The 24010-nt window shown below is 40.1% G+C and overlaps 1 protein-coding gene across 1 annotated transcript in view; it reads right to left on the minus strand.

Moving 5' to 3' along the window:
* Window positions 1-19182: 19182 nt before the first annotated feature.
* Window positions 19183-24010, minus strand: part of LOC149450202 (zona pellucida-like domain-containing protein 1) — a 70242-nt gene continuing 65414 nt past the window's right edge. Inside the window, exon 11 of the mRNA XM_089692250.1 lies at window positions 19183-20182. Coding sequence (XP_089548376.1) covers window positions 20019-20182 — 164 coding nt within the window. The 3' untranslated portion in view covers window positions 19183-20018. The remainder of the gene's footprint in view (window positions 20183-24010) is intronic.

The following is a 24010-nucleotide window of genomic DNA, read 5'->3' on the forward strand; positions in this document are numbered from 1 at the left end:
TGTGCTATTTTAGTCCTAAACAATATTTACTGGGATGTTGCCCTATTTTCATGTTAAAAGTCTCTTTTTATTTACATTATTAAAGAAATTATAATCTTTTCAGTCTCTGCTTTCATGAACCTTAAATAAAGGTTTAACTACTGACACTTATGCAAGATCTTTATTGTTTTCATGTTACAGATTTTAGTAATTCTAAAGCAGGGTATAAATGGACCAAAAACTGGCCAGTTAAGCAAAAGGTTTGCTCTGTGTGCTCCCCTGTCCGTTTAACATAAACCTGTCCGATGATCATTTTCTGTCAAACAGTCCTGCTGGAAAACCAGAATTTGATCAGCACTTGCAGCCAATAGGAGCAGGGCTGATCTGTATGTTCTTGCAGCAGTCCCCACTGACATAGTTACATAGTTGGTGAGGCTGAATAAAGACACCAGTCCATCCAGTTTAACCTGTGTGGGTGTGTGTGTGCTCATGTCAAAAACTCATATCCCACATCTCTGTATATTGTGTTCATAAAATGCCCATATACAAATTTTTAATTAAGCTATCAATACTTCCCACTGACATCACCGATTGTGGAAGTGAGTGCCAATTCCTTACTGCCCTGACAGTGAAAAAAACCCCTATGTAGTTGAAAGCTAAACTGCTTCTCCTCCATTTTCATTGAATGGCCCTGTGTCTTTTTACACTCTATGACTTAATAGTTTTTTCTCTATGTTATAATGACCACTGAGGTATTTGTATATTGCTATCTTATCTCCTCTCAAGTGTCTTTCTCCAGGGAGTATAAGTTTAATGTTTGTAGTCGTTCCTTGTAACTGAGGTCCTCCAGCACCCTTATTAACTTTATTTACCTTCTCTGGACTCTCTCCATTTCCAGCACATCCTTCCTAAGGATTGGTGACCAGAACTGGATGGCATACTCTAAATGTGGCCGAACCAGAGTTTTGAAAAGTGACAGGATTATTGTTTTATCTCGAGTAAATTCCATTTTTATGCATGCTAATATTCTGCCAGCTTTGTTTGCTGCAGTTTGGCATTGCATGCTGTTGCTGAGTCTGTCATCCACTAGGACCCCTAGATCTTTTTCCCCCAGAGGTTCTTCCCCTAGCAAGTAACTATTGCTCATATTTTTAGCCCCCAATGTATTTACATTTTTCAAAATTAAACTTATTTTGCCATGTAGTTGCTCACTCCTTTATTTTATGGAGGTCGTCTTGTAAATTTTCTATATCCTACTGTGAAGTTTTTGTCCTACTTAGCTTTGTATCTTCAGCAAACACTGAGATTGAGCTATTTATACTAAGCTCTATATCATTCATGAATCATAATGTAATAGTGCAGCAGGGGAGATTCCTGCATCCACATCCCTTGTATGGATGTTGGGATCTGTGAGTTTTGCTGAAGGAAAAAAAGTTGAAGTGTATACCACTCCTTAGATAGCAGCCATGAAAACTCTGTCTAGGAACCAACTTGACATTAGGAAATCTTATCTTTAGTCTGTGCCCCTCTAAAGTCAGGGACTGTAGCTGAAGTTTCTGTTAGCGTACCAGCTGATGTGGTTGATCTATATGGTGTGCACTCCCTAATTTTGCTATTGTGATGGCCCCATGTTAGATGATATAGCAAGAGAAATGGCATGGGACACTTTTAGATCTGCTGACTGGGTATCCAGTGACAAAACCTAATTCTGGTATTGAAGAAAGCACTCATACGGGTATGTCCGAATGATGAATTCCATGTACAGTTGCAAAAAAAAGTATGTGAACCCCTTGGGATTACGTGGAGTTTTGCATGAATTGGGCATAAAATGTGCTCTGAATGTCATCTAAGTCACAACAATAGAAGAACACAGTCTGCTGAACATAATACTACACAAACATTAGATGTTTCTATGGTTTAATTGCACATAACATGTAAACATTCACAGTGCAGGGAGGAAAAAGTATGTGAACCTTTGGACTTAATAACTGGCTGACGCTCCTTTGGCAGCAATAACCTCAACCAAACGTTTCCTGTAGTTGCAGATCAGACCTGCACAACGATCTGGAGTAATTTTGGACCACTCCTCTTCACAAAACTGTTTCAGTGTAGCAATATTCTTGGGATGTCTGGTGTGAATCGCTCTCTTAAGGTCATGCCACAGCATTTCAATCGGGTTGAGGTCAGGACTCTGACTGGGCCACTCCAGAAGGCGTATTCTGTGCTGTTGCAGCCATTGTTTTTTTGAATTACTTCTATGCTTTGGGTCATTGTCCTGTTGCATCACCCATCCTCTGCGGAGCTTCAGCTGGCGGACAGAAACCAAGGGGTTCACATACTTTTTCTTGCAACTGTACATGTGTCTCCATTCAGGTGAGTGTACATGCTAATTGCATGCTGTATTTCTACATTTTATTTCCCTTGGGAGTTTTTAAATTTGTATAGTAGAGTGTGCAGGAAGATACACACTAAGGATTGCTCTTCAAAGGAGTCTAAATCCACAACTCCTTTGAAGAGCAATACATGTTTGGATTGCTTTTCTGATGCAATTGACAGAGGGTGAGGAGGTGATGTTTTAACCCCATTTTGCCAACAAATGTGCTACAGCCGTGTGCATATATTAACTTTGTTACATTTATCTTAAGGTATATTCATCCAGAGGGACCTTGCCCTAAATAGTGGTTGGTAAATCTAAGGGAGATGGCAGCATGTATACCCATATTCATACCAATCACTTTGCACTCACATATTAATAGGAGAATTTTGTTCATATTTAGCAGAGGAACATGCACACACAAAACTTACTAAGGTAAAACACACATACCAATCATTGGAACTGCCTATTTAAAAGAATATGCTCACAGTAGCAAGCAAGCAAAATTTCTGGAACTGAAAATTATGTTTATAGAATTAATTGTTTAGTTAATTTCAGAATTGCTGTACAGTATATGTATTTATTGGATGTGTTGCACTTTCTTGTTAAGTTCTCAGTCATCCTATACTAATTTTTACCTAAATATGTCTGTTGCACTAAAGTTTATTTTGGTACCAGAAATATGTATTTACAGTCCATTTAAAATACTGGCATTTTATATGAAGCAAACCTCAGGCATTAAGTACCTAAATCAATGCCATTTTACTCTGCTGAACAGGCACCTGCAGATATTAGCACATTATTTTCTTTACTTCCCGAGAACCATGTGAGTCTTAAACAGTGGACCTGCTGGAAGTGCCTGCTTTTATGTAAGTTTATTCAGATGTTTACTGCCACATACAATCTTGTTTATCATTCTGTTCTTATAAATGATAAATTATGCACTTTGTGTAAACCTAGTTTTTTTAGTGTTCAAAATCTGCTACATTTGTGATTGCAAATATGTATGTAGCCAGATGCCTGCCAGCTCTGTGTTTTGAACCTCCGAACGCCTGTTCCCCCCCTTGCTACCAAGTTATTGCTGAGAAGAGCACTTCAGCTGGCTCTTCTCTCTCATTTTTATATGCTACATGGAGTGGGCTGAGCACTTCTGTAGGTGTGCTCTCAGTCCCCCACTCACCACCCACCCTGCTGCTAGCTGTGTACGGGCAGCTGCTGATAGAGTGGATCTGGTAGATTCCTAGCTCCCCTCCCTTTCTGACAACTTTGGTTCACATCCAATAAGGGGCAAGATTGGAGAGGTTGCTAAGGATCATGGTTTATGTAGTCTTTTAAGGAGTGGTGCTTAAAAGCAGTGGAGGAAGACTAATGGCTGCAGAACTAGAGGCCCACAAGTTCCTAGATACAGAAAAATACAGTGTTTTCCCAGGCAAAAAATATCAGAGTTCAGGGAGACCAGAGCGGACAGAGTGAGCAAACCTGTGCTATGCTTGCCTACAACAAGGACAGAGAGGTCCCAAGGGAGAGACTGAGCTACAGAGAGTTGCTGTGCCTTAGAACCCAACTGGGGAGACCTGTTGTGCTAGCACATCAGAGAGGATCTGATTGTGAGGACTGAGACTTCTGGTACCACTGATTGCCAAGCATACTGGACCTGATCCATTGTATCCCCGGAGTGGTGAGCAGAACTACAGAGCTTATTTTTTTACTGCCCACAGTTGATACCATAGAAACTGATCCTTACCTAAAAACCCATTAGCCCTAAAACAAAAGTTTAACATTCACCACTTTACAGAAGGGCCCCAACAGCAGCTATCTAGCTTTAACAATTAAGCACCAGGTATTTTAGACACCAACAGGTGAACCCCTTTGTTAGTAACATGTACACCCACCCACTAAAGGCCTGTATGTGCAGACTACACCCAGGGATATTTTTTGAGTATCGCTTGCTATGTATTACAGCAAGGTTTCTTTATGCCATTTATGCTTTCAGGATTGATGCTATTTTTATTGACACTGTGTGGATTAGTGTAGTGGAGCTACACTATGTATGGCTACTAGTTAATGACCACAGGTGAGGCTCACCTGCCCATCAGTCTGTGGAACGTGTCTTGCTTTTTTGTTCTATGCCTTGCATTTGCTTATCCTTCAATAATACATTAATTTTATTAATTCTGAAGTTTCTAGTGGTCTATTTTCTGTGTACTATCACAGAGGGATAGGATATTAGTGCTTAAGTTACAGAAGTGTGAATAGCCAGGTTGAGACAGAGAACAGAGGATCCATTTTACCAAGCGGGTGACACTACATGTAAGTATACTTAGTCACCTGTGTCCAGACTATGGGCATTAAAATATTAACATAGTAATTGAAAAGTTTTAAAGTAAATCATATTTGACCTCTCTGGCTTCTGGAACTGAGATCACAACAGAGAGTCTAAAGTTAGGTTTAAGTTGGATTCTAACAGCTTGGAAACACTTGCAGACATGTGATCAAAATTCTGTAGCAATGATAAGAAACAGGGAAAAGACTAAAGTGTCAGTGCCTCTGTTGTACATTTTAAATATGAATTTCTCCACAATACCTATAGCTACAAAGGTGAAAGGGTTTTTTTTTAAAGTGTCTTTTCTGCTTAATCAGAATATTGGAGCAGTGTGCATAATCTGCACATAGGATCACTTTAAAATATATCTACTGTATGTACTATATAGGATAATTATATTTAATGTATAGTATTATCCATGTTTTTCTTTTGTTTATATGTAGTGCACTTATAAAACAAATGATAAAATGAGTACTTATTGCTATTCTTGGTGCTAGTCTCTGCCATCATCTATATTCTTAAGTATACATCATAAATAGATTGAGCCAGCAAAGATGAAATATAAATTCAGTGCCCCACAAGCATGATTCATTTACTAAGGAGCAAATCATGGACTTGAACCTTTTTCCAAATCACATAAACAGTTTAACATCTTTTCTATTTAAATGCTTTCAGTGCCTTTTAAATTCCTTAATTTTAATGTTTAACATGAAGGCTTGATTTTAAAGTGTTTACATTTTTATATAAGTAATTATGTACAGTGCTTGCTGGAAATTCTACCAGGATACTGGGGTGAGTGGCAATTCCATAGTATCAGAGCTGAAAGTGGGATAAATTTATTTTCTATAACGTACATCACAGGATACAGAGCAGGATATAAATATAACTATCTGGGTTATGTGCCACCTATAGTTGACTGTACACTAGGAGACAAAAACAGACAGGAAGTCCTCCCCTATATAACCCCTCCTACACAGAAAGTCCCTCAGTATTTTTGCCAGTGTCTTGTAGGTGAAGGTCATTGAAGATCAGCTCTATGTAAGAGTACTACCATTGTCAAAAAAGTTCTAATAAGGAATCAAGGGACTGTATAATCGGATCCCTTTGGATGATAAAATGCATGGTACCTGACCTTGTTGAGAAGATGGAAGATGCAGGGATCTCCTGTAATGCAGCCTAATGACGTTGGATCCTGCCTAATGGACCCGTGTGCAGTTGTTATCTGACCAAGGTGTTTCTGGCAGGGTGCTTTACAGGTCCAAGGCAGGGACCCCAGGAAAAGATAGAGGAACTGAGTCCTTGAGGGTCTTTTATGACAAAAGCCCAACATGATGGGTGGAGTTTGGATTTTTGTCCATGGACAAAATCCTGTGGTGAGGTTGGTGAGTTTGCTCCCTCTTCTTTTTTCTTAAAAAAGAAAAAGAGAGATAAGAAACAAAAGAGAGTACATATATAGTTTATTACGTGTTGTAGGGGCAAACGTGTAGCATACAGCTCTCATATACAACTAAGGCTCTGTGTTTCTAGGTGGAATGAATTAAATGAAAAGGTGGCAGCTTCTTGTTGCACTGCATCCATTATTCGGTAATGCCTGCTTGATTTGACCACCTCTCTTGCTGACCTTTGCTATTAGTAAGTGGATGAGGGGAGTTCCAACTGGCCACTGGGGGCACGGGGCAGCCGGAATTGGCGAGTGGCCATGTTTCTTAGAGGTTGTGTGCATACATGTGAACTCCGGTCAGCTACAGGAGAGAAACACAGAGCAGGTTATTCTGCTATGCACGTGAGTTTCGGGTGCATGGTACTGGTGGCCAGGCCAGACTGGGAGCTTGATTAGTGTGCCTCTGGTTGTTGGGCTGTAAGAGCTGAAGTTAGTTAGATTATAGCCTAGCCTAATGTGCGTAATCTGCTAGGAGAGCAAGTGTAATTTGTCACAAGCCTTAGCAGTATTAGCATTTCACTTGGAGTGAGTAATGTCTTCCAGAAAGCGAAGTGGGGGGAATTCAGCAGGAAGGGTCTTATGTGCTCTGCCTCCAGGTCCTGAGGAACCTAGTTGATGTCCCACTGTGGCAGCTTCCCCTGAAAGATCAGAAAGCACAGACCAATCTGAGACATTACATTTGCCTGGGATTATGACAATGACTGGAGCATCTACTTGGCTGGTTTAGAGAATAAGATTGATGAACAATCCCCTTCCCCTGAGCCTCCTGTGTTGGAGCAAGAATGGGTAGAGGAGGCTGAGGAAGCGGCTATGGATGAATTAGAGGCGGGCCAAGCAGAGGACTCTCAGTATAAAGGTTGTTGGTTCAGTCTGTTACAGGAATGGTCTGGTCTGGGTTCAAGTTACCTCCAGTGGAGGCCTTTGAGGTTTCTTACTCCTCTCTGGGGTCACTACAGCCTCCGCAGAGTTCCCAGGCATTTCTTCTGAACCCATTGTTGGAGCAGGTGATCTATGCAGACAGGGTGCACCCGGATATAGTTTTTTTTTAACTTCCTAAAAGATTTTTACTCCTGTATTCTATGGAGTAGAAATTTGTCAAGCAATGAAGCATGCTGATGGTGGACACTGCTGATTTTTCTTCCCTGAATAGAAGATTGACTTGTGCTGTGGACAATGCTCAAGTGTTTAAAGACCTGGCTGATAAGAAGTATGAATTTTTGCTAAAAGCTTCCTTTGCTCTCACCAGGTCTGCTGCACATGAGTCTGTCAGTCCCTGAAAGACTTTGTTAAACAGTTGATTGGGAATCCTCCTGGTCAGGGAGTAGAGTCTGTTGAGGATATGGTGGATTTTCCCCGTGTTTTATGTTATGCGGTGGATGCCTTGAAAGATTAAATACAGCAGGTTTCACGACTGGAGATTTGTCTGTACAAATGCGCAGAATCTTGTGGTTGAAAAGCTGGTCAGCTGAATTGCCTTGCAAAAAATTGCTAACCAGGTTTTCTTTTTATGGTAAACGCCTGTTTGGGGAGGATTTGGACAAGTATATCTATAAAATCTCAGGGGGAAAGAGTGGCCTTCTGCCAGTGAAAAGAAAGACTAAGCATCTGTCTCTTACCAGGTCTGGAACTTCGGCGACTAGTGCTTCGTCTTCCAGACACTTTCAGTGCCAACAAGTATTTAGTACTAGAGGCAAGTTGCAAGACCAGCGGCAACAGAAACCCTGGGTTCAAAAGCCCTCTAAGGCAGGCGCTAAATCTTCCTTTGAAGGGGTACCCCCACTCTATTTTTTTTCAAGTGCCTGGAGAGAGGTGGTCCAAGACAAGTGGGTCAAATCCAACATACCTAGCAAATCAGTAAAAAAGGACTTCCTTGTTTCAATTACTCGATCAGTTGTTGTCTCAGGGAGTAATTGTGGAGGCACTGTTAAGCGAGGTTCAAAGGCTTCTACTCGAACCTGTTCACAGTTCCAAAACTGAACGGAAATGTAAGGTCTATCCTACACCAGTACACCAGTCATCACATTTAACCCCTTGATTGCCAGGAGCACGCCCATGTACAATAAACCTCCATTGCTAGTATAGTGTCTGAATGGGTCAATATCTTTGATCAGGTCAGCACTATACCAGCGTTCACATTAGTATAGCGTCCGCAAAAATGCAGCGTTAGCGGGATCAGCCCCTGCACCTGCCAACACCTGCGTTAAGCCTCTACGCTTACCCCCCCCTTCTCCCCCAGCAAGTGCAGTGTCAGTAGATCACTGTCACTTGATTCATTGCACACAAAACCGCAGTGTTCCCAGAATCAGGCCTGATCTCTGTTAGCACTTGTCGGTAAATTTTGATGACTCTCATATGCAGCAGAGTGCCAGTACTAGTGCCACACTACCTTTTGGTGAACTGGCGGGTACCAGCGGTCTAGTACATCATGGTCTTTCACAAACCTCCTTGATTTTTGGAGCTGTTTTTCACGGAATATCTGTATGCGTTGATTGTGGATCAAAGCAGTCTATATGCACAACAATTTATCGCCGCCAACCCAAATTCAAACCTTGCCAGACCATTCACATGGAAACCCATTACGGTTTTCAAATTTAAATTTTTTTTGGGCCTAACCCTCAACATGGGCATTACTAAAAGAAATGTATTGCGGTTGTATTGGTCCGCAGACCCGATTCATCATATGCCGTGTTCTCTGCTGCCATGGCCAGGCATAGATATGAGAGTATAATGTGTTTTATGCATTTCAGCGACAATACACTCTGTCATCCTCGGGGTGACCCTGAATTTGACCGGCTCCACAAAATTCAGCCCCTCGCAAATCACCTTACCCTAAAGTTTGCAGATGTCTATACTCCCCAGCAAAACATCTGCGTTGATGAGTCCCTTATTATTTTTTCTGGCCGCCTTGCATTCAAACAATTTCTCCCCTGCAAGCGTGCCAGATATGGGGTCAAGATGTAGAAGACCTGTGAGAGGACAACAGGCTATACTTATAAGTTTTGGATTTACGAGGGAAAAGATAGTCACGTGGAGCCCCCCGGATGCCCAGACTACATGGGGAGCAGTTTGGGACTTGGTGTCATCATTTCTCCATACGGGGTACCACTTATACGTGGACAATTTTTATTCAAGCGTGCCACTATTTAGACATTTGTACAATCTTGGAACTGGCACTTGTGGCAAAGTGTGACCTAATGTGTGCCCACCATTAGAAGTGGGTGGATGCAGGGCGGTATATTCTAATGGTGGGCATACCACACACTTTTTCTGGCAGATATTTCTTCTCATTTTTTCATTCAACCCACAGCCTGCATGCAAAAAAAAAAGAACATAGCATATATACCCAACAAGGACCAGCGACGTACTGGTACATCACTGGATTTGAATGGTTATACCAGGATGATGCCTACAGCTGCAGGCATCATCCTGGTATCGTTTTTTTCAGCCGGTGACCGACTTTCATGTAAAAGCAATCCTAGTGGCTAATTAGCTGCAAGATTGCTTTTACAAGCAGTGGAAGATTATGTCCCCCCTCCCCCGCTGCCTTCCACGGCCTTCTCGGGCAGTTTCGTGCCATCGGGGGAACCTGAGAATGCAGCCGGTGTTTCTGCCAGCTGACCATAGAGCTGATTGGACACCAGAATGATGCCAATCATCTCTATAGTCTAAGAATTCGGAAGCTACAAGCATTTCATCACTTCAGTTTCGCAGGATATAAACAGCGCCATTTGTAAATTGGGAAAGCATCTGATCACACCGATTTTGGTTTGATTAGATAATGTAAGAGCAGAGGAGATATCTAGAGTCTGATAGACCCCAGATTTCTCAAAAAAGAATATGTGACAATGCCCATTGAAGTTATAGGGGTTATTTACATTCCCTGTTATAGCATTAAAAGTGATTAAAAAAAAAAAATGAATGGTACAATGTAAAAATAATTTAAAAAAAATCAAAATAACTATAAAAAAAAAAAAAAAAAAAAAAATTGCCCCTCCCATGTGCGCACACCTGTGTGCACAAGCCTTGACTCTGTGCCGTTATGTAAACAGAGGTTGAACCATGGATGTGAGGTATTGCCGTGAACGTCAGATCAAGGGCAGTAATTCTAACAGTAGACCTCCTCTGTAAATCTAAAATGGGGGCTTTTAAAGGCTATTAAAGCGCTGCCTATGGATATTAAAAATGTTTGCAGTTTGTCGCCATTGAATGTGGCATGCGCAGTTTTAAAGCATGTCATGTTTGGTATCTATTTACTCGGCATACCATTATCTTTTATATTTTAACAAATAATTGGCCAATATATTGTGTTTTTGTGCATTAAAAGTAAAAAAAGTGTATTTTTTTAAAAAAATTGCATTTGAAAAATCGTTGCGCGAGTACTATGTGCCATAAAAAATTGTAGTACCCACCATTTTATTCACTAGGGTGCCTGCTTTAAAAAAATATATAATGTTTGGGGGTTTAAATTAATTTCCTAGCAAAAAATACTGATTGTTTTCATGTGAACAAAAAGGCTTGGTCTTCAGGTGGTTAGAAGAGTGAATGAAGTGTGGCATAAACTTCTAATACTGGGCATAAAACGCCCCCACCCCCCAAAATGACCCCTTTTTGGAAAGTAGTCACCCCAAACTATTTGCTAAGAGGAATGTTGAATCAATAGAAGAATTTATTTTTTTACCACAAGTTTTTGGAAAATGACAAAAATAATTTTTTTTGTTTTTTTTACACAAAATTGTCACTTAAATTATTTACTGCTCACACATGCCATGGTTATATGTGGAATTACTCCCCAAAATACATTTTGCTACTTCTTCTGAGTATGGGGGTACCACATGTGAGAGACGTTTTGGCAGTCTAGCCAAGTACAGGACCCCAAAATCCAATAAGCACCTTCAGGCTTTTAAAGGGCTTTATTTCCTCATTACACTTCCAGACTACCTATCACAGTTTCGGAGGCCCTGAAATGCCAGGATAGCACCTAACCCCCCCAAATTACCCCTTTTTGGAAAGTAGACACCCCAAGGAATTTGATAAGAGGCATGGTAAGTATTTTGCAGATCTCATTTGTTGCCACAAGTTTTTGGAAAATGAAGAAAAAAAACAAAAACATATTTTTTCTGTTTTTTTTTATATTTCAAAACCTTGTGAGAAAAAATGAGATCTGCAAAATACTCACCATGCCTCTTTTTAAATTCCTTGGGGTGTCTACTTTCCAGAAAGGGGTCATTTGGGGGGGGGGGGGGGGGTTTGGGGCTATCCTGGCATGTCAGGGCCTTCGAAACTGTGATAGGTAGTGAGGAAGTGTAATGAGGAAGTTACGCACCTTCAGGCTTTCAAAGTGGTCATTGGATTTCAGGCTCCTGTATGTGGCTAGGCTCCCAAAAAGTCTCACACATGTGGTATCCCCATACTCAGTAGAAGTAGCAGAATGTATTTTGGGGTGTAATTCCTCATATACCCATGGCTTGTGCGAGAAAGAAATCATTTAAATGACAACTTTGTGTAAAAAAAAAAGAAAAAAAAAGTTTTTGTCATTTTCCAGAAACTTGTGGAAAAAAATAAATCTTCCATGGACTCAATATGCCTCTCAGCAGATAGCTTAGGGTGTCTAATTTCCGAAAAGGGGTCATTTGAGGGTGTTTGTACTATTCGGGTATTTTAGCACCTCAAGAAATGTGATGGGCAGTCAGAAAGTAAAAGCTGTGTAAATTCCATTATCTATACCATAGTTTGCATACGCTATAACTTTCACAAAAAGCAATCAATATACACTTATTGGGATTTTTTTAACCAAAAACATGTAGCAGAATACATTTTGGCCTAAATATATAACGATATTTTAGTTTTTTTAGATATTTTTTATGATCAAAATGAGAAAATATTGTTTTTTTCAAAAAAAAAATTTTTCTTCAAAACTTTTTCTGGTTATAGCGCCAAAAATAAAAAGTGCACAGGTGATCAAATACCACCAAAAGAATGCTCTATTTGTGTTAAAAAAATGACATAAATTTAATTTATGTACAATATTGCATGACCGCGCAATTGTCCGTTAAACTAGCGCATCGCTGTATAGCAAAAAAATGTCGTAAATTGCAGTATCTATACCATAGTTTGTAGACGCTATAACTTTCACACAAAGCAATCAATATACACTTATTGGGATTTTTTTTACCAAAAACATGTAGCAGAATACATTTTGGCCTAAATTTATAACCAACTTTGAGTTTACTATATATTTTTTATAGCTGAAAGTAAAAAATATTGTTTTTCTTCAAAATATTTGGTCTTTTTTCGTTTATAGCGTAAAAAATAAAAAGCGCACAGGTGGTCAAATACCACCGAAAGAAAGCTCTATTTGTGTGAAAAAAAGGACGTAAATTTTGTTTAGGTGCAGCATTGCATGACCGCACAATTATCAGTTGAATTAGTGCAGCGCCAAGTAGCAAAAAGAGGCCTGGTCATTAAGGGGGGTAAATCCTCTGGAGCTCAAGTGGTTAGTATTGGTAGTGGCAGTGGTAGTGTTAGTAGTGGGTCCAATTCACTGCAAGTTGGTATGTGCCACTGTGTGTAAAGGCACACACAAGATGTACAGGTTTATATCCCCAAGAAAATAATGAGCATGTTAGCCATGTGCTGTGCTAAAGGATAACTAAACTCTAGAACACTTAAGAACATCTTCAGTGAATATAGAAAATACCTGTTGATTTTGCCAAAAAATGCCATAAATGCAGTGTTGCAAATTCATGTGAGCTGAACTGAAAGATTAAAACAATGTTATCACTCTTCTGTAAGCTAATAGTCTTCCTAGCAACCATTTAATGGAGATTACCAAAAACAGACATGTTTAAAGCCCAGCTTGGGTGACAACTTTAGCTCCTTCCATAGATAGTGTTGAAAAGTAAGCATAGACACTCTGGGACATAAATTGTGTGGCTGGCAAGATCACCAGGTAAAATTTAGAAAAAAAAGCAGCACTGACACATTAGCAGCACATATCATGCAGCATTTATAAAGAAAAATATTGATATATTATTTGTTTCCAGATCTCTCTGTGCATACTAATAGTTTATTTGAATCAGGGAAAGAAAATCATATTCTGTAATGGATTTAAATTTGAATGCATGTCTGAGTAAGGCACTACGTGCTATCATGACGTATTGAAGATATTAAACAGCCAAGCTCTGCATTAAGAATGCATTATCCCAATATAAAAAAAGAGAAGTTTAATTTGCTTATACAGGCTTTAACCTGTTTTCAGTCTTGTGTAAGTCCTTTCAGCTCTAAAGATTTAACCTGGTCCCACAGTAGTAACACATGTATACAGCAGCAAGATGGAATATCCTAAAGCCAGACTGCCACATTGATACATTCATGGGGCTCTGCTGTTCTGTGCTGAGCGCATGCTCACTGAGTGGATGCTCACCACATGCTCCCAGTTCCAAGTCACTTACAGCTCCCAGTCACTTTTTGACGATTAGGAGCTAGGAGCTCATGGGATGTGGTCCTGATCACGTGAGTGCTGCGACAGCCAATCGCAGTGATTGCATAATTAGGAATTCCACCTAATTCACTTAAAGTGCTGCCAGGAAGTATCAGCAAAGGGTTAAAAAAATCTCTGAACTCAAAGTGGGTGCTTGTGATAATTTATTGCCCACTTGGAAACACATAACATGATAAGAGTTACTTCAGTATTCTGGTACAATGTCCATTTTCATTTCTTTGCTTTGAAGGGTTTCTTAAGTCTTCACGAAAAGGGAGCCCCTCGATAATGGATGAGAATATAGGATTGACTTGTTAACGTGGAAAAAGATATATATAAAGGAAGTATGTCTTGGTCATCTTTGTCTAAAATGTGGGGATTGGGAATACCTATTTACAGTGAGAAAGGGTGGGATTTACTGACCTTGATTTTCTTGTAGTCTCCTGATAAGTTTCCACTGACCCTCCTAATTTTGGTTATTGTAACAGCTTTATTGATGTTTGTGTTACTTTATCAAATTTTAATAATGTATATTGTATGTCCTATGGGCATTTTGGTCAGTCAAAGGTCTGTCCTGGACTAACGGTTAGAAAAGACTTTTAAGCAAGGAAAATTACAGGGATATAAATTATTACTAGGTACATAATGCCAGGCATATAAGTAACGACATACATTATCAAGGATATTAGAAGAAATTTACAGAATATAAGCAAGACACACAATGCTAGGAATGCTAGCAGAGAGACACATTGTCAGGATTATGACCAAACACATTTCCTGGGACAACTGGTAAGTATTGTCATCTTGTTTCAAATCACCCGTCTATAAAACACTCCACCTCATTTATGTTGGTTATGTTTATCAAATGACACATTTCATGGGAGGGATTGGAGTTGACTACTATGGCTTACTATGAGCAAATAGTCTGTTCACTTTGCAAAAGAAGTTGCACTTTGCAAGTGAATTTGCCCCACAACTTAGGGATTTTTTCTCAGAGAATAGGTGCAGGTAGTTCCCCCTTTTCAGGTCACCCCTTGTTTCCACCCTCTACCCACCTCTGAGCACCATCCCTTGGTTCCACCCCCTACCTACCTCCTAGTAGCGCTCCGTTTAGAGTATGCAGAACCAAGTATCCATTTGTGGTGCTAAGTACTTTGTATGAAACTGGTTAATGATAACAAGAAAAGAAGTAAAATAGATCCCCTGCAGCCAGCAATAATATATCGCCAGCAACGATAGATCCACAACCCCAGCAACAATAGATCCACAGAGCAACAATGTATTCCTTGCAAAAAAAACCCCCATCAACTATAGATCTACCCCAGCAACAATAGATCCTTGCCAGCAACAATGGATTTCCCTGCAGCCAGCAATAATAGACCCCTCTCTCAATAGTAGATCACTCCCAGCAACAATTGATCCCCCAAGGAATATAAGACCCCCTCCATCAACAACAGACCCCAGAAACAATAGTTTCCCCCAGCAACAATGGATTTCCTGCAACAAAAAGCCCCCAGCAACAATAAATCCATCAGACAATAATAGTCCCCCTGCCAGCAACAATAGATCCCCCAGCAGCCAGTATCAATAGACCCTCCAGCACATTCCACCCCTTGCCATTACATAAATATAGTGCTGAAGGTGCCGTAACTGAGTTCCCCCGCGTTCTCTCTAAAAAAAAGCCCAGCAACTTAGTGAATGAGGTGAAAATCTGCTGACTTCCATCATCCAATCATATGCAAGCAGAAATGCAGCTTTTTATTTTCTTTGCAATGATTGCGTATTCTTTGATAACTGAATATTTCTCATATTCATTAATCTCTGGTGCAACTTCCCTTGCAAAGTGAATGGCATACTTGCCTTTAGTAAATCAAGCCTATGAAATAATTTACTGATTAGATGATGTCTGTGCTATGGGTTCTGAAGAAGATCCTGCTTCAATTTCAGAGTTAAAGTGGAATTAAACCTACAAGAAAATGCTGACAGGTGGGATTTATATGACAGGAGAGAACCCATTGTTCTTTTCTGTCATTAATCCTTCTGCCTGCCTGTCAGCATTTGTGAACACCGTACAGTGTATGAAGTTGAGCATGCACTTAAGGCATAGCACTGCACTCTGATGATGTCACTCCTGTGTGCATGCTCAATAGTGATGTAATCGCAGTCCAGCCAATCAAGCAGCTGAAGAGGTGAATAGTTGAAGGAACACCGGGGGAAGACAGCGTCTGTGACCTATGTTAGCTCTAACAGGGCAGCACTAGAAGGGAATTCCTAACCTGGCTAGTATGCCATAATTTGCTAATATGCTGTGCATACTAGAACATTATTATGGCTAAAATCTCATGGAGCCAAGTACAAAAAAATTTTTTTTGAGATGTTTAATCCCGCTTTAATGAGTTATTTACTATTGCTTAATTGTGGTTACATGTGGAAAGATAACTTCAGACCTCTCCTTCTGAACATTCCAGTGTGATATTAATAATGCTTTTTATACTCTGGTTACAGAATCAGATCTATATCTTATGCAGACTGCCTAAAACTGTTTGCAAGCAAGGTAATTTATTGGTAGATGAAGATTTTAATTTAATCCCTGACACTGGACTCCACAACAAAACTGAAAATCATACACATCATTTAATCAAGCATTTTTCAGAATTATGTATTTGATATCTAGAGATGTACCCATGTAGGTTGATTTACGAAAACTGGAGAGTGCAAAATCTGGTTCAGCTGTGCATGGTAGCCAATCAGCTTCTAACTTCAGCTTGTTCAATAAAGCTTTGACAATAAAACCTGGAAGCTGATGGGATTCTATCCAGAGGTGCACCGGATTTTGCAGTCTCTGGTTTTATTAACCACTTGCCTACCAGGCACTTATACCCCCTTATTTACAGGCCAATTTTCAGCTTTCAGCGCTGCCGCACTTTGACAATTGCGCGGTCATTGTACCCATATGAAATTTTGATCATTTTTTTCTCACAAATAGAGCTTTCTTTTGGTGGTATTTAATCACCGCTGGGTGCTTTACTTTTTGCGCTATAAATAAAAAAAGTGCAAAAAATTTGAAAAAAAAAAAAAAAAGTTTGTGTCTATTATAAAATTTTTCAAACAGGCATTTTTTCTCCTTCACTGATGTGCGTTGATGAGGCAGCACTGATGGGCACTGATAGGCACTGATAGGCAGCACTAAAGGGCACTGATAGGCAGCACTAATGAGGTGTCACGGATAGGCGGCACTAATATGCAGCACTGATAGGCGGCACTGATAGGTGACACTGATGATGGGTACTGATAGACGGCACTGACTGGCATCACTGCTGGGCTGCACTGGTGGGTGGCACTGGTGGGCAGCACTGGTGGGTGGGCACAGGTGGGTGGCACTGGTGGGCACAGGTGGGTGGGCACAGGTGGGTGGCACTGCTGGGCACAGGTAGGTGGCACTTCTGGGCACAGGTGTGTGACACTGCAGAGTGGCACAGGTGGGTGCACTGCTGGGCACAGGTGGGTGCACTGCTGGGCACAGGTGGGTGATCTGCTGGGCACAGGTGGGTGGAGCTAGTGGGCGCACTGCTGGGCACAGGTGGGCGGAACTTGCGGGTGGCACTGCAGGGCACCGATCATCAGGGCACTGATCATCAGTGCCCTGATGATTGGTGCCGATCCCCGCTCTGACAACTGCCGGTTCTCGGCAGTACTTTCCTCACGATCTGACAGCGTGAGGAAAGTGCAGCCGAGAACCGGCACTTGCATTTCCCTGTGATCAGCGTGTCATTGGACACCGCTGATCACGTGGTAAAAGGCCGCTGTGATTGGCCTTTTACCACATCACGTGATCAGCTGTGTCCGTAGGACACAGCGATCACGGAGATCGCCGGGTGCGCGCCCCCTGGGGCACACAGGAGAGCGCGTTCTGGGAGGACGTCATATGACGTCCACTCAGAACTGGCTGGCCGCAGTGCAGCCGTCATTCGGCTATCTGCGGTCGGCAGGTAGTTAAATAGCCCCCTGTGAGTCAACCTTTTACCTGGAACAAGGATGTAGCCAGGATTTCTGGTGTTTTCTGAATTTCCTGTTTTGCATGTTTGCTAAAGTGCTGCAAAGTATCGAAGCCAAAGTATCTCCAAAGCAGTCTGACCACCAACATTTTTAAGAGAAGGTCAGCAACGACACTCCTTTGTCTACTTGGAAAAAAAAGTCTACTGTCATAGTTTTTTTCAAGAAGGTTTTGATCTAGAATTTGAAGCTAAGTTAAGCTTTTGATGTCCTGAAAACTGCAGCCAGGAGATTACTTTATATGCAATTATTCATATTCAATGAATTTATAAAACAGAAACCTATACAGACTTCTATGCATAACAGCTAAAATAAATCTGAAGAAAGACTGTTGCTAAGCACTGCATAGTTACAAATTGTACACGATTTTTCATATTTAGAAGAGTGGCCTTACTCTAATGTAGAAGTGGCTACAAATTTGCTTTAGACTGAAGGTGTTTTTAATCTACTTAATCCGTAATGTATTTATGATCCTGTAGTGTTCATAGTTCAAGACAAGCTAATGCCAGTATTTGCCATGCAAGCATTTGTTATATTCAATTCAAATTGCAATGTTTCCATTTATTTGATAAGGAGACTGTGTCCTCACTAGTCCCAGAGCATTTATTTTTATTCTCAAATTCATAGCATTAACAGCGAATATTATAAATAACAGAGAAAGGTTTTGAGCTTCACTATTGAAAAGAAGTCTAACTTTATAAATTGTCAAAAGAAAGTCAAATGCATCATTGCTTGCTTTAACCCTAATTTTAGCAGGACAGTCTGAGATGGCCTAACTAAATATGCAACATGCCATTACAAGGAATAAGTATATATTTTCAATGTTTAATCTCACAATTGGAATGTGATATGAGTCAAAAATGATTTCTCTGTATGAACGCCACTCTAGAAAGTATATTTGTTATGTGGAAGATAAAGAGCCATTGGAAACATTAACATATTAGGGAGGCACTGCCATATTAGAAAGACACTAATATGCTAGAAATATACTGCCATTTAAAAAGGCTTTTTTTTTTTTAAACCCTTTTGCTTGCTTCAATTCCTTTTAAACTACAGCTCTATCCAAAACTACACAACTACACAACGCTGCGGCTTTGTCACTCTGTTAAAGAAAGAGAAAAAAATAATGGATCTACTGGCATGATCAACAGGTAAAAAACTGAGTTTTATCATCAGCTTCAGTAATGGGTTGCTCTCATTACTGAAGCTGGTGATAAAAGTTTATATGGACTGTACACTTAAAGCTAAAGCTTTTAAGTCTTCCACTGGGTAGAATGGGTGAAATCCTGGCAAGTATGAAATATGTACTGTTGTTTTATGTACTGCACTTTACAGTAACCTATGTTAAAATTAGCACATTATCAAAATGCACAGTAAAGCACCATATGTGCATTGATGCATTGTAGTGCCATTCAATTTGCCATACAATCCTAATTATAAATAGTAGAGCAGCATCTTTTTCTCAGGGTATCTGAAGTTTTCTGGATTTCTATTGTGTTGCCAGGTGTAAAAACCTCTCAGCCATGTACATATTGTTATGTTTTTTTGTCATTTGCTTTTATTTTGCTGTTATAATTTTAAAACACTATTCATAGAAGAATACATTGTACATTTCATGCAAATTTTTCTATTGATTTATTTTTTATTGCCAAAAAAATCAAATAGTAATACAAAATTATTATAATATCTTAATCATAGTTAAAGTGGTATTAAACCCAAAAGCAAACATTTAATATATTGCAGCTTATCTATCCTTAGATTGGTATCCTTTTTTATGCATTTCTGTTTTTACCTGATGAACACCCCCTGTATTAGAGTGACTCGATTCTGGATGAAAGAGCACAGGGGCAGAGCAGATAGCAGCATTGTCGGTCTGGGGGAGGGAGTGTTAGATGCAATAGCAGATTTAGATACACTAACAAACTGAAGCCAAACTCTAGCTCACACTGCAGTTACACAAGCAAACAGTTTTTCTTCTTTTAGAATAAAGGTTTTACATGAATACATACAATTTGATCATTGTAAGCACCCCTGTCAGTAATAAATGGTTTGTCTTAACCCTCTGAACTGATACATTTGCAGAAGAGTGCGTACTGTTTAAAAACAAACGATTTAATGGCCAAATCTCTAGGTGAGAAAAAAAGAAAGAAAGCCTAAAAAAACAAATGCAGACACTACATCTAAGAATTGATAAGCTGCAATATAATAAATGTTTGCTTTTGGGTTTAATACCACTTTAAATCCAATTTACATTTGAATTATTAAAACTATGCATTCACCTAAAATGTCAGTCATCAAACAAATGAAGATATTTAAAGTATAAGCCCATAATAATGAGTCTATAGTTTTTTAAACTTGGTAATTTTTTCTAATGAAAGTTGTTCTTCTCTAGATATCTATTTTTCTGAAGTCGTCTGTGCATAAGGTATGCAAGGCCACCCATAAGGGTACAGAGTAAAGCCAAGAAGCCAACTGTTATTCCCAAGCCAACAGCAGTGCTCACAATTTCTTGGGAGTCCACACTGGAAGAACCTGTAAAGTTAAATATATGTTATCAAGATTAAGAAAAAATTGTAATTCAGAGTAAAAAAACTGAATAACATGGGTAAAACCATGGGAAAAGACAGGGCAAGGAAATTGTAAAGGAAATTTGTAAATTCTGTACAAAATTGCATTCTATTTTGTATGCTTTGCCTATGTATTGTACACTGCACTCTTTGTGCACATGGCAATAATAATGTTTTCATTACGTTTGCATTCTTTCAAGTCCTGATTAGAAATAAGCCTGCCTATGTAATGCTCCTTGTTACCACAAAAGTACAATTGTAATATTAATATGATACCTATGTAATAATGTATATAAAAAAACTTCAAATGCATCGAATAAACAGAACCGTGATTTGGAAAGACGCTGAGTGTATCTTTTTGTGTCTGTTCCCTACTGCAGTAATTAATATTAATTTGGAACCACTCATCAATATGAGGATAGGAGTTGCCTATCTATAACATTGTTAGTATTAATGTCCAGAACAAAATAAAGACTAACTTATAACAAGGGAAATTGAATTGGCAAAATGAAATGAAAGAGCTCTATGGCTAAGCTGACAATGTCAAGCATAATCAGGCATGAAGCTACATAGGAACAAGGTGAACACAGATGCAATTATGAATAAACCACAATTATTAAGCACATATAATAATTAAAACACAAGCAGTAACTATAATGTATGATTTGTACAATCTGCAAAGGTGTAAAGTATGTAATTCATAAATCAAGATTCTGGAAATGTAAGTGCCTGCACAAATCAGAAATATATATATATATATATGAGATATATTAAAAATTTAAATAGAAACATTAAAAAATCAGTGATTCTCTTATAACTTTGAAAATATGCATATAGATTTTTCCAGTCTGCAGACAATCATACATTCAAGTCTGGATCCCTGAAAAGTATGTTTCACTACAATTAGAGTTATGTGTGTATATCATAGTATTCCCTTATCTGATTATCATTTGTTAGAAAGCATTTCATCCAAGGCCTCCTTAATATGATAGTATGCATCATCATCAATGCCTTAAGCATAGCAGAGCAGTACCACCTATGAACACGCTGTATACACATTGTACAGTATGGTAAGGATCTCCCATATTTTGGTTTTGGTCCCTTTAACGGGCAACAGGGAGTTAACCTACATGTAGGATGAGGCCCTTAAAAGTCAGAAAGCAGGTGTGTTGGGTAGTGGGAGTTGAGAGTGAAACAAGTGGCTGGAAAACTACTGAACTATTCTGAGAGAGGCCTAAATATTCTGGAACTGTGCCACCCTTCCTGCAGGTAAAGCCTTGAGTTGTTGAGCCACTGTGTCATGTTAGTGTGCTGAAGACAAACAGACTTTATTTTGTTGTTTGCTGAAGTTAAGCCACTCTATTTGCTGCTGAAAGCACTGCGTTTTACCTTTTGGAGGAATAAAAAGACTTGTGTTTGTTTCTACGGCTTTTGCGTGAGCTCTGGAGCACATACCATAGTTGCTAACACCCCTGAACTTTACAATATATACATACTATACACAAATATACACAGAGTGTGTACACATGCATATACACACACTGAATACATACATGCACACACTGCATGTCCATATACAGACGTATACGTGTAGCACTACTCCCTTAAGAATAACTGAGTTTTGGTTTCTCCTATAGTCCTGCACAGCCAGGCAACACACATTTTTCTTCAGACCTTGCACTCCAGAGCTTGTTTTTTTTTATTAGGGGGTCTTGAACTTGGGTGGGGTTGAGGGAATGTATGGGATGTCCAAAGGAACTGCAACTGAAGACAACTCCTTAACAACTATGTACAAGTCCATAACAGCAAAATCTCTTCTTGAAGGACTCTCCAGTCCTCCTGATGTACCAACCCAGACCTCAGATAAATCCTCTTCTCATCTAGCTGTACTGAGGGAATCCTTTGGCAAGGGGTCCCGGAATCTTTTGTTTTAAATATACAGTTCAAGATGGGGGCTAGTCAGGTTTCCCATCAGAATGCCCTCTCTCTTTTTCTGGCCCACCAGGTGTAGGATTACTCACTGTTCCTCTCCTACAGGCTTGTTGGGTAGGTGGCTGCCTTCAGGCCTTCTGCTGGGCTGGCTCCTTCCCTGGCTCTACAGGTGGTCGTCTCTCTGTTGACCGATGAGGTTAAGCAATCATCCTTTCCCCTCCCCTCTGGGCCCCCTCCCAGGCTCCTGCATCCCAGCCTCTCACTCCATATTCCACCCAAACTCTCCTGCTGTTGAGCAGGCTCAATCACACTTAAGGGCTGCCCTGGCCCCATTCCAAGCCTCCTGCTTGGGGATTGTCCAGAGTCCCTTAAATCTGCAGATCTGCCCCTCCTCACCCCCACCCACTGACTTGTAGAGACTTCTCCAAGCCTCTAGCTTGGGGGGAGGTATCAGGGAACTGACCTGCAGAGCCCTGACCCAAGGTGAGCTGGCTGACTCACACCCAGGCTGACTCACACCCAGGCTATTGCTCAGCCTTTATTTCTAAAAATAACTATCTAGCTCCCCCTAGCTAACTAGAGGGGTGCTACATACACATACATATAATACACACACAATCACTTACCCCTCTGGTGACATGGCTGGCTGCCCCTGCTAGTTGTTAGGAAAGCATAGTGGTGGTGGTAATGAGAAAGAGTAGCATAACAGGCAGTGCACTGTTTAAGGCCACCCTCCTTATACCTGTATAGAAAAAATGTGGCATGTCAAAACCCAAGGCACCAGGCAAAAGATGCAGGGCATGTGCCCCGTGTACCTGACTCAAAGTACATGCCACAGACACTCTGAAGGGGTTTATACCTCCTTATCTCCCTTATCATCAGGAACCAGGAATCTACCACTGCAGACCCCAAATCATCACCAGAGCAGCTACACATAACTAAAGGAAAGCAACTATAGCCAGCAAGTAAGTAAAGCAAGAAAGAGTTAAAGAAACAATGAAAAGAATAAAGAGCATGAGTGCATATGCATAAAATGTACAGATTATGCCACTACAATATAAAACGACCCCTTTTCAGATGTAAACTTGCTTGATTTATCAAACAACATGGAGTCTCTCTACCTTGGAGAGGCTGAACCAGGGTGGAATGTGGTAAGGGTATTAAACTAGGAGATCCTAAAATTAGGAAAACCTAAACACTGGATAAGGGTTGCCTGTCGATTTTTATAATTTTGTTCTGTGGTTCTATAGAGCAGTGGTCTCCACACTGTGGGGCATTTATCCCTCACTGTCAACAACAGTGGGGCATAGTTCCTGCCACTGACACCAATGATGGAGCACTATTCCTCCCACTGATACTGTTCCTCCCACTGCCACCAATCATGAGGCAATGTTTACTGCCACTGACACCAGGACTTTTTCTACTCCCGTTGGCCACAGTCCTGCCTACCTAAAAATCGAAGGACAGTAAACTGGCCTTTTGTTTAGAAAGTTTGGAGACCCCTGCTATAGAGGACAAGGACTAGAACTGACCTGTAGCATGCTGTCAAGAGGAATGCCTGGGAAATGTATTTCTGGGTGCATTTTCTGGGATCATACATAAAAGTAGCAATTGAAACATCACAGAAGACTGTTTTTTTTTTTTTTGTACCCTGTCATAGTCTCATGCTTGACATCGGAATAAGAATTATATACATTGTTCTTTTTGCAAGCAGTTATAAAGACTTATACCAGTGCAGACTGTGTTGTGATGTTTTATATTAACCTCTCAGTTTTTTTGGTTTTTTCAGCATTGCGCTATTAACTCTACTTTCACTTTGTAAAAATAAGGTTCCTATATCTGTTTTTCATCTGACACCTGC

The sequence above is a fragment of the Staurois parvus genome, unplaced genomic scaffold (assembly GCF_062004578.1).
Source record: "Staurois parvus isolate SC_StPar_1 unplaced genomic scaffold, SC_StPar_1.0 ptg000580l, whole genome shotgun sequence".
NCBI classification, from domain to species: Eukaryota; Metazoa; Chordata; class Amphibia; order Anura; family Ranidae; genus Staurois; species Staurois parvus.